The sequence below is a fragment of the Calidris pugnax genome, unplaced genomic scaffold, assembly GCF_001431845.1.
Source record: "Calidris pugnax isolate Ruff unplaced genomic scaffold, ASM143184v1 scaffold11, whole genome shotgun sequence".
In the NCBI taxonomy this organism is placed as follows: domain Eukaryota; kingdom Metazoa; phylum Chordata; class Aves; order Charadriiformes; family Scolopacidae; genus Calidris; species Calidris pugnax.
In genome coordinates, this window is record NW_015090803.1 from 15187290 (window position 1) to 15205129 (window position 17840).

At 38.2% G+C, this 17840-nt stretch overlaps 1 protein-coding gene across 1 annotated transcript in view; it reads left to right on the forward strand.

Annotated features, from left to right (window-relative positions):
• The window catches only part of MEOX2 (mesenchyme homeobox 2), a 53264-nt gene extending 51929 nt beyond the window's left edge, over positions 1-1335 (forward strand). The window contains exon 3 of the mRNA XM_014937920.1: positions 9-1335. Within this exon, the coding sequence (XP_014793406.1) occupies positions 9-233 (225 nt within the window). The 3' untranslated portion in view covers positions 234-1335. The remainder of the gene's footprint in view (positions 1-8) is intronic.
• Positions 1336-17840: the final 16505 nt, after the last annotated feature.

Here is a 17840-nt window from a genome sequence, read left to right on the forward strand (position 1 = left end):
CACGAAAGGTAAAAGTTTGGTTCCAGAACCGGCGGATGAAGTGGAAGCGGGTAAAAGGGGGCCAGCAAGGGGCAGCCGCCCGGGAGAAGGAACTGGTGAATGTGAAAAAGGGCACGCTGCTCCCCTCCGAGCTCTCCGGCATCGGCGCCGCTGGGCTCCAGCACACGGGGGACTCACTAGCGAACGACGACAGCCACGACAGCGACCACAGCTCTGAGCACGCACACTTATGATACACAGAGAGTGCCCCAGCTCCGTTCTCAGGAAAGATGCTTTGCTGGCAAGCCTTACACAGGCATCGTTTACGTATGCAAGTGACTCTGGCAGTGATTTTTAAAGTTGTTATGGAAAATTCAGGCTTATCGTGTCTGCTTTTCTTGATTTTTTTTTTTAGATGGTTTACAGTAAGTGCCATGTCTTAAAGGTGCCTCAAGAGTGGAGAAGTGGAAGACGAACTTACTTTGAACATTCCAGATTTGTTTGTCATGATTATGACAGCGGGCAGGTATTTTTGCTTTAGCTTGCACTGAAAATTACATTGCTCTCAACAGATGTTATATTCTGAAAACCACAGTGCCACAAAATCACTATCTAGTGGATAAGAAATGTATTTTAACTCTGTATATATTTACCTTACAGCATTTTCCTGTCTTCACTAATTTTAGCAATGCATTCATATTAGCTGATGGCAATAGTCACTCATGACAATAAATGGCTTTTTGTCTCTTTATTTTTGTTTTGTTTTTCCAAAGACATACAATACATGCAGATACTTTTGTTCAAGTAGAGAACAATACAATAGTGTCTGCTTGGACACCTCCTTGTATGACAGACAAAACAAACCTTATGTTGCATTTACTATCAACTGCTGCTAATAGGGTATTATTAAACTTACCTAGCTCCTCAATTCTTCTTATCTTATAACTGCAAAAAATGACTTTTAGGATCATAAGGATAGTCCAGTAACCTGCCAAAAAATGTCATGTTCCACTCATGCTCGGTGGAAGACTTCCCAAAGGATTATTCATTTCTACTTTGTCATAATTGAGTACATTGATAAATACTGACACTCTGCAGAAATGTTGTTGCTTCATCTTCAGTTTAAAATAAAAAAAAACCAGCAGATAAACTGAAAGTTATTGTCAACTGCTTATGTTGGTAGAAATCAAAATATGAAGGTAACTCAGTATTGTGTCCCATGTGTAAAATCAAGACACATTTTCTGTTATAAGCTTTTTTTGTACATACAGGCAAATACCAAACCCAAAACTTAATGCAAACCATTGATTGTACTTTGTAAAGAAATATGTTTAATAAATAATCCTTTTTAAATAATTCTGGTCTCTCTACAGTGATTTCATAGGAAATTTAAAGTGTTTTTTTCCAAAAGTCCTAAGCAGCTCTGACTTTTTCGGGTCTTTCAGGACTTTGTCTGTGGACAACACAAAGCTATGTTTTGAGATTTAGGCTTTTAATCTTGGATAAACCTTCTACCTTGATCCATTTGGGAAACTCTTTCCTTTAGCAGGAAAAAGGCATCTAGCAGCTAATGATGTCTTCAGCCAAAAACAACAAGAGCTTGTTCAACCTTTTTTCCAGATTTTGAGCAAATATAAAGGGTTATTTTGTTAGACCTTGTTGAAAAAGGATGAAAGGGAATAAATATCAGGAAGGGATGCATACTTACATTATGCCTTTGTTCATTAGGCTGTTCAGGAGAAAAAAAGAAAAGATTTCCGAAAAGATTTCCAAAATTTTGGGGATGAATTGAACTGAGTGGTGCAATAGAAAGAGCTGAGTGAAAGAAAGTGAGCAAGAAATGCTTGTGTGCATTCCCTGAAGCTCTGCTCTGGGGAGCAGCAGGGCATCATAAAAGTTAAATGCGATCAAGAGCTCTGCGTCTGTTTTCCAAATCCTTTCCATTGTAGGTTTGATCTTTCTTGCACGCTAATTGTTGTCACGATCATTTTAGTTTAAAATATCCAAGCAATGGGTAATTCGTTTCTTTAAAGACTTCAGAGCATTTTATTGATTCCAGCAGTTAAGGGGTTTTGCGTTAGTTTCTTAGTTCCTTTTCAAATGTCTTTGTCATATAAAGTCGCTAAGAAAAGGGGTAGGTTAGAAAAGTAAGCCAGCTACTTGTGAATAGTTGATATTTTTTATTTCGTGGCTGGATGGGAAAGTTTTTTGGGTGGTGGTGATTATCAAAGCAGGAAAAAAAAACCCTTCAGTGAATCAGACTACAGCTTTTTGTTCTCATCTGGATTAAATGAAATATAGCTAAATTAAATGAAATATAGCTAAATTTTTTAAAGTGAAATTTCTTAAAGTGAAATTTCTTAAAATTCTTAAATGACATATAGCTAAATTATTATGAAATGAAATATAGCTAAATTTCAAAATGGAAAATCAGAAAGAAAAGCTGAAAACCAGCATCTTGAATTTTCAAACAACACCTTTGAACAACAGAAAGTCAAATATAATGTGACTTTTTTTGCTAGTAAAGAGAGGACAGAAGATTCTTGTCTTCCAAACACTCTATCTGCCAAAAATGCCTTTTCAGGTTTGGAGAATTCTTTGTTGCTGTCTTTCATGCAAAGTTTCAGACTGAATCTGAAAAGGGATCAGCCAGCTTTGAGCTGACATTTTAGAGAACAAATGGAAGCGCTCTGTTTACATTACCTGAAATGCACCAGGGATGTGTTCCTAGCCCGAGGCATTTTGAGAGGTGTATTGCTCTGTTTGCAGCGCTGTGATTTGACTGGGATACTTGCACGGGGGGAGCAGCCAATATGTGTGATGATTGCAATCTGGGAGCCATAATAATCTCATTACCAGGAAGAATTTTTTCCTGTTGAGAGAGAGAGTCTTTTTCCATTTTCCTAGTTTTAACTGAATCTGTTGAGACTTAAAGCACAGGTTGAAGAGAGAGAAACATTTGGAAATGGATTTACAGTGCTAGGAGAAAATTTGCTCAGATAATTGAATCAACCTTCAAATACAGGACCGATTTATATAACTTTATAATCCAGAAAAAAAAATAAATTCCAACAAAATTGATCGTCTCCTGCTCCTTAAAAGCAGCTCAGAATTTGAATGTGGCTGTAAGGTGCTAACTGTGTGTAGTAACCTCCCGGATTACTTAAAGACCTCTGGTGGCTTTAAACAACTGTTTGTGGGCACACCATTGGTAAGTGCAATATGGTGCAGAGATCCCACACTGGTAGAGGTTAAAGCTACAACATCTAAGCACAGTGAGCTTCCTACCACAGTCTTGAAGGAATTTACTTACAAGCACAGCCCCACAGCAATAGAGCCATGCTTCTTCCAGATTTCTGCTAGCTCATATTCAAGCCACACATAGCAGCAAGGAACACCCTGTGCTTTAACGCCAATTTGTGGGTTAGCGGGTCTGCTCAGGACTCATCGAAGCAGATGATGTCTCATCTTGTTCTGAGTACCCCAATTACTCAAAAACTGTCTTATGGGAGACCCTGGGATCAATCATCTGCTGTAGCATCTTATTACTTTGTGTCAAAGTTTTAACGTAATTTTGTTGATGAAAACAGCTACGGATAAAGGCTTTTGAACTATAACGAAACCTTTATTTTTTTAATCTTCATTGCCTTCTATCTGTTGCAGACTAAGAGAGGATTCTTCTGTCTATCGAGCCATGCAGCATAGCTAAGAGTATACCATTTAACAGATGATCAAAATCAAGCTTTAGGATGGTGATTTGCCCAAAATTGTGCATGCGCTTGGTGGTAGAATGGAATGTGATGCAACCTGGTTTGGTTTATTTATCTCTATTAGTTCCTGATATTAAATAGTGGCTAATAACTTTCATATCTTATCGTCAATCAATCCTGCTTCTGGGGACTGATGATATATTTTTTGAGTTACAGTACTTTTGAGATCATATCTCTCCAGAGTCCATCTCTCTGTGAAGTTCTGTTTAGTAAACTAGACCTAGAAATGTGTACTCTTAGAAAACGTACACAGAAAATATAGTTGATTGAAAAGAGGCAGTTTAATCTTCATCATGATGGATGATCAGATTTCTTTCTTTTCTACCTCTGTAGTACAAGACTATATATTATTTGCAGGGTTTCTTTCTTTTTCCCTATGGCTGTTGAATTTTTTATTTTGTGTTTCTGTTTATTATGGCTTCATTGTTTTCAGATATTTTTTGACTATAACCGTTCAAGAGGCGTGGTTAAACTAACACCATTACTGGTTGAACTTCTTAAATCATAAATTGGAAGTAGTTTGGGAATTTCATTAAATGCTCATCTTTTCTCACTTTCTTTCCTTTTCATCAGATCAAAAAATAGTTAGAAAGGAAGCACAAGAAGGAGGGATTCTATACTTATGTCTTTTCACCACAGGTCCAGTTTCAAGGTAGTTTATGTGTCCTGCTTTCTTAAATGAAGGCTCTGACTGCTGCAATAATATTATTTGTACAAATAAAGAAAGAAACACCATTAGGACGTGCACCCTTAGTAGCTATGAGGAAACACAGTTATATAAGTTAGGGACAAAATGTCAGCTTGAGCTTTCGTTTAGAATTTCCTGGCTTCAGTCAATTTATGTCTCTTGGGTGAGCTTGTATTTAATAGAGTACATGCAGTATTTAAGATCGGCTACAAGATTCAAGAAATTTTAGAGAGTAATGTTTAGCCAATTATGTGCTGTAATTTAATATCCTTATGTAATATGTGTGGATTGAAAGGGAGAATTCCGTACCCAACCTGATGTCTATATTAATTTAAAAAAGTCAGTGTAGCTGATAGCTGGCAGTAACTGGCATAGGGCTTCAGTGATGATGCACATTATTACCTCAGATTAATAAGGATTTACTCAAGCGCATTTGCTTTCGTGTATTTCTATTCATTCTCATTTTAAGCCCATAGTCTTTTGACATCATTTACAGCTGAAAGCTGCAGTGTAGGAATCAATTTCAATGTAATTTAAGGCCCCTGGCTGTTAGTCATAGTGTTATGCTCCATATGGCATAATAAGAGGTTATCACAGTCATCTGTATAAACTGCAAATGTATTAGAAGTTCCTCAGCCATTTATTACTTCTGTCCAAGTCGTGCATTGTCCTTTGTCTGGCATCTGAACTGTCATGACTACTCTCTGTGGAATTTAATGAAATTTTACTTTCATTCATTTGAAAACAATCACCTGGGCAGTAGACCTGGCTAATGTCAACAAACAGAGAAGACCCCAACAAGTGTTGTAAATGAAGAGCTTGTTAAATAGTAGTTGTAGTAGGAAATAATTATAGGCCTCCTTTTTGCGGTGCTTTTCCATAGACAGACTCCAAAGATTTTTTAAAGAAAAGTAAGTTTTGAACAGACTAATTGAGAGGAATAAAGCATTTCATTTCATCCCTGTTCTTTACATAAATGATTTCATATTTTTGTGTACCAATGTGATTATTTTGGAAATTTTTACCTATTACGTTTATATCTATTAAGGGTATGTACTTGAATTTAAATATCAAGTTCTAATGTCTAACAAAATGACATTACTAGTCCACAGATAGGCTTATCTCTCAAAAAAAGAGACAAAATTTGCCCATAAGTACTTTTCTGCTAACATTTGGATTTTATTTGAAATTTTTGAAAATTTAGCATCCATTAAGAGAAATTTTGTAAAATATTATTTTACATTAGTGACTAGCAAGTTTCAGATTCATTCATCCTTTAAGTGAGCAGCACAATAATTGATTTCTTTAGGAAATTTCTTGTCTTGTAAACACAAGATAATATCATGGGCTTTGTGTTATAAAAGTGTGCTCCAAAACCAGAAGAACGTGGCAAATATGTATAAAAGTGGTTTAGTATTTAGAGACACATTCTCATCCTTAGTGTCACCGAAGAAATGAACGTGGCAAATATGTATAAAAGTGTTTTAGTGTTTAGAGACACATTCTCATCCTTAGTGTCACCATGAACATATAGACACTGTATATGTTACTTATGTTTGCTTATGGACTGCAGGGTTTTTAGAAATATGCCTATTCTGAATGCTTACCATTATTTGCCAAGAAAGTCACATGCACAGCTGAGAAAATACTGAAATGGGCATTTTCCCAAATTAAAAATTTATCTTGAAAACTGCCCTTAGAAAAATTTTATGCAATCACCACAGAAATGCATTTAAGAGAGTAAAAACTACCAGGGGAGAAAAAAACCCACCCTAGTTTGGAATTACAACACATTGTAAATAATGTCATAGATGTATTTCTATAATTCTCACGTATGTACCTATTCATTGGAACTGTGGAAATAAAATGCACAATTTTATATTTCATAAGTGATACTAAGTACAACACAGAGCTGTTGCTTTTCTAATTTTAGTATACTTATGTAAGACATTTGATTCTGATGGCAATATTATGAGGAGTTCTCAGGACTCCTTTTATATAGAACCTTTTTGCAAGAAAGAAGTAAAGATTCTTCTAAGGAAGCAAAGGACGTCATCTAAAGCCTATAGATGGCAATGGAAAGATTACGATTGATTTCACAGGGATTTGGATGTAGCCCAAAGTACACACAAAAGTTCATACAAATCAGTGAACAGTCCAGGATTAAGACATTAGCCAATAATTTCCAAAGTGACTGTTGACTTTGTGCCTCCGTTATGACACACAGTATCCTGATTTCAACAAAGTTTTGAGTACACAGTGAAAATTAGGACCACTTTGTGGAAATGTGAGTTGAAGACCCCATATTGCTCGCCAGTTAAGAAAATTTTGTTCTTGGTTCTAGCAAGAGTATTATAACATGGGATTTCTGTAGCTGGCAAATCATCACATTATGTTATTAAATTGTAGGTTTCGCAACCAATATAAAAGAAACTCACTGTGCTGCTTTCCTTCTCCTGTAATTTGTAGCATTAGTAGATAAGAAAAATAAAGCACATTATATATGGAGGTAGGTTTGAACAGATGTTCCCAAATGGTGGCGGAGGGGGGGGGTGTAGGGGGCGTCGAGGAAGGTAAAACTTTCCTTCCACTCAGATGTCTGTCTTGAATTTCTCACAGTTTTTGCAGACAGTTTGGCTCCCTTCCAACATACATCGTTGCCTGTCTGGTATGAAAAATGCCATCTGTGGTGTATGGAAGTTCTTTCTTTAAAAGTGGGCTGCTAATTATTCTTCAGGCAGGTGTTACTAAAGTGAAGTCAGGTGTCAAGCATGGTATAACCTTCGAATTGCCTAAAATTGCCCTGTTCTTGCAGGCTGCTCTTTCCCAAAAGAATAGAACAGAGAATTACAGAGAATTGAAATGTTGGTTGATACAGGATTGAGATGACTCATGCAGCAGTATATATTGTGGTGACACTCAAAAACTGAAAGTTAAAGGATGTGGCTTGAATGAAGTGTATAAATTTTCCAAAACAAATATCCTTCTGATTCTTCTAAGCTGCCTTTCAGTTCCTTTCCATTTGCACTGCCATCTTGCAAAATGTTAAAAATCCTGATGCTCTCAGAAATTTCAGAGGGGGTAAAAGGTGGTGGAAGGAATTTCCTTCTGCGCTTTAATAGACTGGGAGAGCGGTTTGTTGAAAAGAGCAGGGAAGATGGCTGTGTTGTGTGAGTGACACCTGCAAATTCTCACCTATAGTCACTCTCCAAAACACTCGGGCTTTAAAGCTTTTCTGAAGATTAATAGGATGGTTAATGGGCCAGAATCAACACATGGGGGCTGCAGGCAGCCCTTCAGCTGATCCATGAGCCCCAGCTCCCAGGATAAGCGCTGCTGCCGCCTCACATTTACAAGGGTTAGCCTGCTCCTCTGCTCCTTACATGACATCAGCCCTCCCAACAGAAGATGAAAACTCACCACATCGGGCCAGATGTTACACCACTTCTCTCTCCCGAGCAGATGAGTGTTGTTAGGAGGCGAGGGATTACCAGTATAAATGCAAGGCTTCCTATTTCCTCCCCGTTTTCAGAAGGCCTTTTGGATAAACAGTCCTTTTTACTCTTTGTAAGCTTGGCATTCAGAATGAATGACACTGTTAGTGGTTTGAAAAAACGGGGATGAGGAAAGCACAGGCACGTTTACTCCTTTTGACAGTAAGACTTTGCATTGTTTGCTTTATCAGTGATGAAAGTAATCCAACTTTCTCCCCAGCCTGATGCAGAGCCCTTGACAAAATATTTACGATAGATTGATATGACGCTGAGATAAAGAGCAGTCCTGTAAGGAACTCAGTATCTGGTGCTGCTACATTTTTGATCAACTCCGAGACATCTGGATGATTTTGAACTACCAGTCTTCTACTGCGAAGAACAGTTTTACTTTCATAAGGACTTCCTCTTGTGTTTTCAATCTCATGCTTAGCCTCTGACTGACTTAGCATATTGCGATAATGAGATGTACACAAAGCACTGGCATGCAGCATTATTGAGATGATTTCCTTTTTGGCTCAGCCAGATTCCTGTTAAAAGTTATGCGGACTCTTAAGAGACTAACAAAAGAAGAATTAAAGATCCAGGAACGGCACGAAGATAAGCCTGATGAAGCTGGAGTTCGGATCTCGTGAAATTAAAAGCAGACTTTGGATGAATACATTTATTGAAATATACCATTGACATTTCATTACACAACAAAACCAAAGAACCCTAAAATCCTTTCTTGGCCTGGGTTGAATACCTAACAAAATCCCAGTATTTACTTGTTAGAGTGGGTTCTTCATTAAATTTGCAGAACACGGGCTCAGATAAACACATTTTGATTAGAATGAAAGGAAAAAAATGCTGAAAACTGTACTGAAATTTCTCCTGTGCTGTAATGCATTAATGGCTAAAATCCATCCCATACCTGCTCACATTATGGATTGAATGAGGATGAAGCCATACCTTTGTGACTGAGTCCGTCCTACAGTGGCCTTTTGAATGACTTTGTGAATATAACATTTGACAGTTCAATGCAGAGATTTATTTTAATTCCAGGAGGGGACTATAGTCTCCTAACACATTTGCAAGATGTGTGCAAACACCTTACGCTGCCTCAGAATAGAAAATCACATCAGTATAAAAAAAAGGCTTTTTCACTGAATGGCCCTTTTGGAGTCATCTTTGATGAGTCTGATGAAGCTCTGAGGACCAAGAGAGATACAGTTTTCTCATAAATTCTGACAGCAAAAGATTATATTATCATCCAGGTATTTATATGCTAAGAGGTATATGCAGCTTTATGCAAACCCTAAGCACCTATCATCCCTATTTTTGCCTATCACTGCCGTGCAGCTCTCTCTTAGGTGAAACTTTGCAGCTGTATAACAATTTAGAGAATGACAACGGAAGAAGTGAATGTGACTAATGATGTATTTAACCGCAACTGCAGTTTGCTTCCTTAGCACCGCTTTGATTACTGCAATTACATAAACCGGATTTTAATCGGGACACTGGATTTCACTCCTCTGTCTTTTAATTTTTCCTATCTGGAAGCAAAACAATGTGTGGATTTTTTTTTTGAGTGAATTGGGAAAGCCAAATATGATTGCAATAATTACTCATATAAAATACAATTTGTGATTCTTAGTACCTATGAATTGGCAGATATGTCTCACATATCAACTGAGTAATGGCAGATTCCCCAGAGTAGCTTCAATAACATCACCCCTTTGTATTCTGTCTCTCAAATATAAAGAAAGGATGACAACGTATGGAAACAAACTCATCAGTTCAGCTCCCACACTGCTCTTCTCCAATTCAAGTACAAGCATGTTCTAACCTGGCATAAAACACGAGATTTCATTTTACAAGTGATGCGGTGATGCTCAAGGCAACAAGGATAACTTATTTTTAAGGAGATTTAAGATCTTCTTTTTGTGCATTTGTGAGTTACAAAATCAAGTGACTTAGTGACACATCTGAGATGAAATCAAATAATTTCTCTGAATTTAATTAACCTGGTACAAAAGAACTCTTCATAAGTTACATCTATTATATCAATGATATATCTATGATCATAGAGAATTCAATCTGAACTCTTTGGAAAATGTAATTCTTGTTCTGTGGAAAATTTGATGTTTGCAATTAATTTTCACCCTAAATCAAGTTGCAAAGTGAACCTGGCCAAAAGAAAATCATCAACAAAGAAAACATTTCATTTACAAAGCAAAATTGAACTTGTAGAGAACATCAAATGAAAAAAAAAACATTTTGAGTTAAAATGCTACTTTCACATTTAATTTTTTGTTTAAGTTAGGAAATTGATAAAATTTTGGGTTTTCTTCACACTAGTGCAGTGGCTTAGGCATTCTGCATGGATGTGATTCAGAAAAACAAAATTAGATTAAGTGCTTATGTGAGTAATGGAACAATTCAGAGAATTTCAGTTGCCCAAAATAGCCAAGAAAAATAATGTAGAGATATTCCCCTTCTCATTTTGGCAAATAAAAAGAAAACTCTCAGCTCCTGAAATGCCAGTTGGCATAGGGTCCAAGATATTTTTACTATGATAACGTCAGTAAGACAAGATGTCTGGGGAGGAAGTTTATGTAGGAATGGTCTTCACTGGAGCAGAATGGCTGGATGTGACAGATATCAACATTTTACACACTATTTGCATACCTGGTAGTTCAGAATTACCCACCAAATGTCTCATTGCAGATCCCAATGTCAGCAACAGCACTGTAATGCTAAAGCAAACACAGATCTGTATGTGATCTTTACATTTAGTGTCTAGCAGAGAAAAAAAAAAAACAACACACACAGAAAAAAGGGAAGGAATCCTCTAAAAAGCATTTTAATTGACAATTTTCTCACTAGAGTAGAGTAAAAGCCAGGGTTTGCTCAGCTGGAAAGGTAAAAATAGCCAAAATATTATAAAGGCAAAAAAATACTGAGAGCTAAATTGGAGACATAGATCAATGTGTTTCAGGTTCCTTTATCTTTGTAACAACACCCGGACTCCAAAGGTACACCCATATTCAGTGACACTTCTCAAAGACAGTCTGAAGTTGGTATTAACTTTCTTCTCAGAATTCTGAAGAATTGGTAGAGGAAAATCTGTTTATTCTTGGTTTCCCCACTTCCCATCCTATCCCTTCCGCTCACTGCATCCCAAATCCAAAGATACACCTCTCTGTGCCCCAAAAGAAAAGACTAATGATGTCACAGAAATGGCTCAAACATGTCAACAGCAGTTTTACCGACTGAGAACTGTGGTCTAAAGTCTTCACCAATTTACAAGTAATTGCAGAGAGTTGTGAGGTTAATGTAAATTTCTTTTTTAAATGAAAAATGCATTTATAAATTGCATTGCTTTATTCGGATTGACTATTCAGATAATGCTAGATTTTGCCATCTTTTAAGAATGAACATGCATTCCCCAGGTAGCTCATCAGTCTCTTAAAAGTTACAGAGATGATTCATGTCAAAATTATGGAGCTGATTCATTGCAAACCTACTCTAAGTAGACAGAACTGACCTTGATAGTTGTATCTGGACTCTGGCAAATCTTTTTCTAATTTTCCACTATTTTGTCTCCCAGTATCTTGAAAAACTGCCACCAAAAAATGACAAACCCCTAAGAATCCCCCAAAACACTACACATACAAATCTTACTGGTCTGATTGGGCTTTGGCTCGGATATTAAACCAGTGTGTGTTTCAGAACAGGTAAACAGCAGAGCAAAGAAAACCTTACAGACATCTTGATCACAGCTGCTGTATAAATTACTCTGTAACACTGGAAGGATTCCCCACAACTAAATATCAGGGAATACATTCCATACTTATGACATACAAATTTGAAGCCTATTTCATTCCCTGAACATAAAAAGAGATTAGAAACATCCCTGAAAAAATGGGGAACTAAATTTTGGAACTAGAATGAAGGAAAAAAAATAGACATTTCATAAGTGAATTTTGTAGCAGATTGTCTTTTTTGCCTCAATGTGATGTGTATGCATAAGTGAAATTTCATTTATCTTTTCATTTGTCATATGAAAAGAGAAAAAAAAAAGAAAAAAAGATTTTGTAAATGCTATGAAAAAAATAAAAAAGGAAAGCAGGCAAGTAAAATGTGACATATATATTACTTGTAATTTGATTGATCGTACTTATTTCAATCATTTATTTTGCCAAATAACTTTTTGAGTTATTCTTTCTTTTATACTGTATTAAAAATTGTGGGGCATGAAATGAACTTCAATCTTGCAAAATGAAAAGCACAAAGACTGAAAACATTTATCCTTAACAGATAATTCCAGTGCTTATGCATTATGGTAGTCTTCAATTACCTTATCATATACTACCTTCTACTGGGGCCTCTAACTAGATTTCTGCTCTAGATTTTAATATTCCAGAAACTTTGGGGTTTCTATGAATTTTCACTTACTGTCTTTTTTTCTTTTTCTTTTTTTTTTTTCCAGAACACTTTTCTCCCTAACAACTATTTGCACATTTTGGTGTATTTATTAATTAGCTTTTGCTCTGGTTTTCATTTTTCTTCAGTCCAAATTTCAGCTTTTAGTTGTTTCCAGAAGCATCCAGAGCCTTTTAGAGCTAACAGCTTCAGTTAGTCACCTGCCATGGAAACTTGATTAGAAGGGCCTGCAACTTTTGCCTTTATCTGATTGCTGATTAGGAAAGAACCTATTTAGGTCAGTAGGACTTCAGCTGGTTGGTGCTTTGAGAACTTGGGAGTCAGCTGAGCTGTGAGGAGCATGCTTGAAAGTCTCCAGGTAGGATGAGACTGTATGATATTCTAAGGTTTGGTTCTTAATACATGGCAGATAAATTACCTGGAGTGCATTAAAAGTACTGGAGCAACAAAGGATGCTCTTATGTAGGTTTGGGCTGTGAGGAGCACCTGGTGCTTCTTTCTGGGGTGGTCTTACAGGGGGAGGTATGCTTTGGCAGAGGGACTTGGGTACTGGCTAAGGGACAAGTGGGAAGAAGTGTGTGACTCCGTGGCTTTGAGGTACAGAGCCCCTGGAGCAGCACAAGCATCAGCTGTGGGATGTAACAAAGGACACCATGAAGGAAGGCGGGTGAGAGGCTGCTTGTGGATGTGTGGTGGAGGAGGCTGGCAGCTTGGGACTCCAGTGAGGCTCTTTCTTTGCCCTCAAACCTGGATTTGCAACATCGATGCAGTGGCCCAAAGGCAAGAAAGGGGAAAAAACCTTTGTGAAGTGGGAGCACAGAGGTAGCTGGACCAGAGGAGAGTGCTGGCTCTGGAGTGGCAGGGGACAGTGGCTGTAGACTCCCTTTGGGAGGTGCTGGGGTGGCAGTGTCCACCTCCTTACTGGCACAGGAGGCTTGTTGCCTGCTAGAGGCCCAAGTAACTTTTTCATCGGAAGAAAAGAAATGGGGATTTCCACCCGTGTGAAGCATTTTAGTTTTTTAGTTTGTTAAAACACATTAAATACACTCAGCGTTTATAACTCACTGTAGTTTATTTAAGGGAGTCATCTACAGAAAATAATCTCTCCCTCAAGGACTAGAGATTCACAGGCTAGGAAGAAATAGAAATGATGTGATTTTCCTAGGAAAAAGAGATGTTTCCCTGTTCCTCATGATAAAGAAAAATAGTTGATTTAAGGCCAGATGATGCTTCAAGATCTCAAGCTTTAAAATATTATCCAGTGATTTTTATCAAGTACATCTGCTGGCGCTAGAATATCTTGAAAGATGTTCAGTGTCAATTTATGACAACTGTCTTTCTGCTGAAGTTCAGATATATGTGCATAATTTTTAAAACTCTCTAGGACTGTTCTTTCAGATTAAAAAAATAATCAGTGTTTTGGCTGGCCTTGCTTGAAAGATGGTACTTCTATGATTCTGCTCAGAAATGACTCAAATGAATATTGCCTGCACAACTGCAGTAAAGTGGCAGCATGTTGAGAGATGTTTCATAATTTTGGATCTATCTAGTGTTAATATTCATATGCTCCTAATTCAAAACTAAGAAATAAACTGTTCTAGTGGTAACAAACAGTTGCAATCACTGGTCAGGTAGTACCAAGACCTATTAAATAGGTTATAACATGTCTGATCAAATGATCTTGATGTATATCTACCCTGAATCTGAGGTTGTAAGCTCTATAATGCTGACATACGTGTAGGTTATAGTGAGCAGCAGCTTGAATGCTGGTGTTCCCAGTAAATTAAACTAACGAAAGATTTTTAGAAATAAAAGTGCAAAAAATTGCACAGCAGAGCATGCCAAATAAAATTTGGAAACACTCACAACAGGTGGGCAGGCTGTTCCTCTGAAGTTACTTGATAGGCCTGCCTTGAAGATGGAATTTATTTTTCCAGAAACTCCCAAACCCTCTTGCACGAAAAAAACAAAACACATTTTTTCCTCTGTAGGAACAAAAGGTTAAAGTATTTCCAAGAGCTGCAAACACTGAAAAAATAATACAAAAATACCCTTAAAATGTTTCTGCTTTATTCTTCAGCCTGCCTGGGTGCCCTGTCCTCCTGGCTTATTAGGCAGCCGTGTTGTCTGCATCAGAACTGGGCACGAGGGAGTCAGCTGGTGTGGGTCTGCTCATGGCTTAAAAGCAGCTTTTTGGAGCTGTTTCAGGTTGTGCAGAGATAAGCAGCCCAAGCTTTTTGGAGCAGTTTTTTGGAGCTGTTTCAGGTTGTGCAGAGATAAGCAGCCCAAGAAGGCAACTTCAGGGTGTGCCAATAACTGACCTAATTAGGAGTTCACCTCTTAAGCAGATTGGTAGCTGAACACCCAATGGATGGGGCAGCCAAGGAGCCCACCCATGGGCAGCCCAATGGCCTGGGCAATGAGGCACGCAGACAGGATGAGCAATCATTTGGTCAGATCACATGCCTGCTTGTTGACAAATCTTCCTACAGAGCTTAAGCATGAGATACCGAGATAAGTCTGATGTTCTGCAATCCCCGGAGGGGTAGAATCTAGGCTACCACTTTGTCCAGATCATCCTTTCTGCTGTGAATGTCTGGCTTGACTTCAGTCCAGAAAAACTCGAGCCAGTTTTGGCATTTTGTTTTGTTAGGCTATTTTTTTTCTGCTGATGGAACATGTTAAACTGGCTCGATGCAGTGTCTAACGACCACAAGGAAAGCACCAAGAGTGCACAACATCCAGCTGGACGTGGGGGAGGACTGAAACCAGCACTTAGGCTCTCTGGGGAACTTTTTGCCATTACAGCACTGTTGAAGAAGGCTAACATGCAAACACGTTAGAGGGCTTTCTGCTTGTGACTGGTTTCCCAAAAATCAGTCAGAGCTTCAGGATGAACTTTCCTGCCCATCCTCCTTGCAGTCAGTGTAGCAACCACACCAAAGGGGTTTTCTTTCTCTAACATTGGTTTAGTTCCTATTCTAATAAAACAAAGTATCTTCTGAAATACAGAAAACTGAGGTTTTGCTGTGTGAGGACTAGTGAAAATACAGAGCATGAATGCCAATTCCCCTGCTACTCACTGGGTTGCAGTTACCTCTGCAAAGCTCCTCTGGTCTCCAGGAGAACCTTCTTCCTGCAGCTCTGAGCTACTGTTGTCCTCTTCCTGATCAGACCCCCGCCTCCTCATCTCATACTGCATCTTTCATCTAAACCTCTTGAACTATTCCCTCCTGGCTTCTTTGCAGCCTCCCAGTCCCTTGTGGATTCCAGGGAGAGCATCGTCTTCCTCTTCTTCCAGAAGATGCCCCATGACCCCATCTGTGTGTGGCAGCTAAATCAGAGTACCAGGAAGCCTTCCTGTCCAGCCAAACCCCATCCTTCAAATGCAGTGTATGACATATATAGTTATGTGAATAGGCAAATAAAAGAAAAAGCTTCCATTCTGCTAGAAATAAAAGGATAACTTTGAGAGAAGCAGTTACTGAAGTGTTGATGTAAAGGAAGCATCAACTGTTTGGATGTAGTTGCGTGCTGACATGTGATAGCCTGCTGAAGCCATATTTTTGGCAAATGCACAGGAGGCTGTGACTCCATGAGCTGCTCAGTTGATCTAATAACTTGCTGCTGCTGAAATGAAGAAGTCCTGTTTCCAGCTCATTCTCCCATCTCTGGTGGGGTCCTGCCCTCTTTCTCTTGAGCTTTCACGTCAGCTCCTGCACTCCCTGGACCCTCTCATGAACCACTTAGCTGACTAGAGAGAACTTATTTCTTTTCTGGCTTAATTTCTTGCTATGTGAGTTTGTGAAGAAAATCAATTTACGGGAGAATCCTGTCAGTCTCTGTGTCAGGGCAAGGTAAATGGGGGAGGAAGGCTGTTTTGAGGAGGGAGAGAGGGAGCAGTGCTGCCTGCCCATTTTCCAGAAGAAAGTCAGCAGCTGGCTCAGATAAGCAGGGAACCAAAGCCTAAGGGTCAAATGATTCCCATGGTCAATACACTAGGGGACAGAAGAAGGAAGATAAGGAATTTTAAGAATAAAAAAAGAAATAAAATATATTTTCTCCATAAGAGAAAGGAGACACATCAGACATATCACTGCTTAAAAAAAAAAAAAGAAAAAAAAAAAAACCTGCTATAGGATCAAGAGTAGGTGCTAATAACAAATAAACATAGAGGATGAAGTTCTGTGACCAATATGTACGTTTATCACAGTAAGTTTCCCCAACAGACTTCCTTTCCTGTACTATTTTCTCTGGATATCTTGGCAATCCTTGAACAAATCGAGTTTGCCAACAAGTTGTACTGAATTAAATAGTTTAGAATGATCATATAGGAGCACTGTTCTATGGTTAACAGTCCTGCATAGGAGGAGAAATGAAAAGTTAGCAGTAAGTGGGTAAATGCATAGCATGATGTTGATTGGCATGCAGAACATCCCTGGTTTCAGGTTTCTGGAGTCAGTGTTATGCTATTATTAAGAATTGTGTGTTGATACTTATAGCTTATATAATAGGAGCAAGTACAAATAAACACTTGAATAATTTTTTAAAAGGTGCTGTATGATGCAGGGTTTATCACTGGCAAAGACAACATTTAAAATGCTTGGTAATTATTCATTTTATAATAACACTGATGCATTTAGTGCTCCCCTAATCCATTGCCAGGCATGAATATAGGTGCTGTGAATACCTGGAGCAGTGATACAAGAAAATTCTGACATCTGCTCATCACAATGTACTCACTTAAAGTGTTTCTGTATTCAAAGATACTACTAAGTAAATAGAGCCTAATAGGCCCTGCTCGGTTCTGGATATGATTCAGTTTGCTGTGAACAATTGCCAAGGCAGACTATATCGCCCATCCCAATTTCAACCTGCCCTAATTCCCTTTATGAGTTTATTATTTAATGCTGGTTTAGTGCTTGGAGAGACCCAAACAGGAAGCGTCTGGGCGTTCTCTGTTCATGAAGTGGGTGGGATGGAGTTCTTTAGAGAAAACAAAATACGATCCACCTACAGATCATGTTAGGCCAGCTCCCCAATTTCCTCTAAGTAGAACAGAGGCTTTTGTTGCCTTAGTTACTGGAACGATCTACAAGTCAACAGCAGAATCCCAGTCTCCAGACAGAACATCCTTCTGCATTTTTGATGGCAGCATAGGATGGGAAATATCTACTTTTTTACTTTTTGTTGGAAAAAAAAAATAGTAGGCTATTTAACTCTTTGCTAATAATTTTAAAAATCAACTCCTGCCAAAAAAATTCTGCAAGGTCACTTAATGGATGGGGCATAGTCTGGTTGAGGGTTAAAGTGATATTCCCAGCTTTATTTTCTATTCCTTTCTTAACAAAGAAAAAAGTGAGCACTGGAAACTGCATGCTAAATTTCAAGGCTTAAATAGGCAACAGCAGGTACATTTGTAGAACCAGATCACTGAAGTTTATCTAAAACTCATAGATGTTCCAGATAGGATTGAAAATTGCT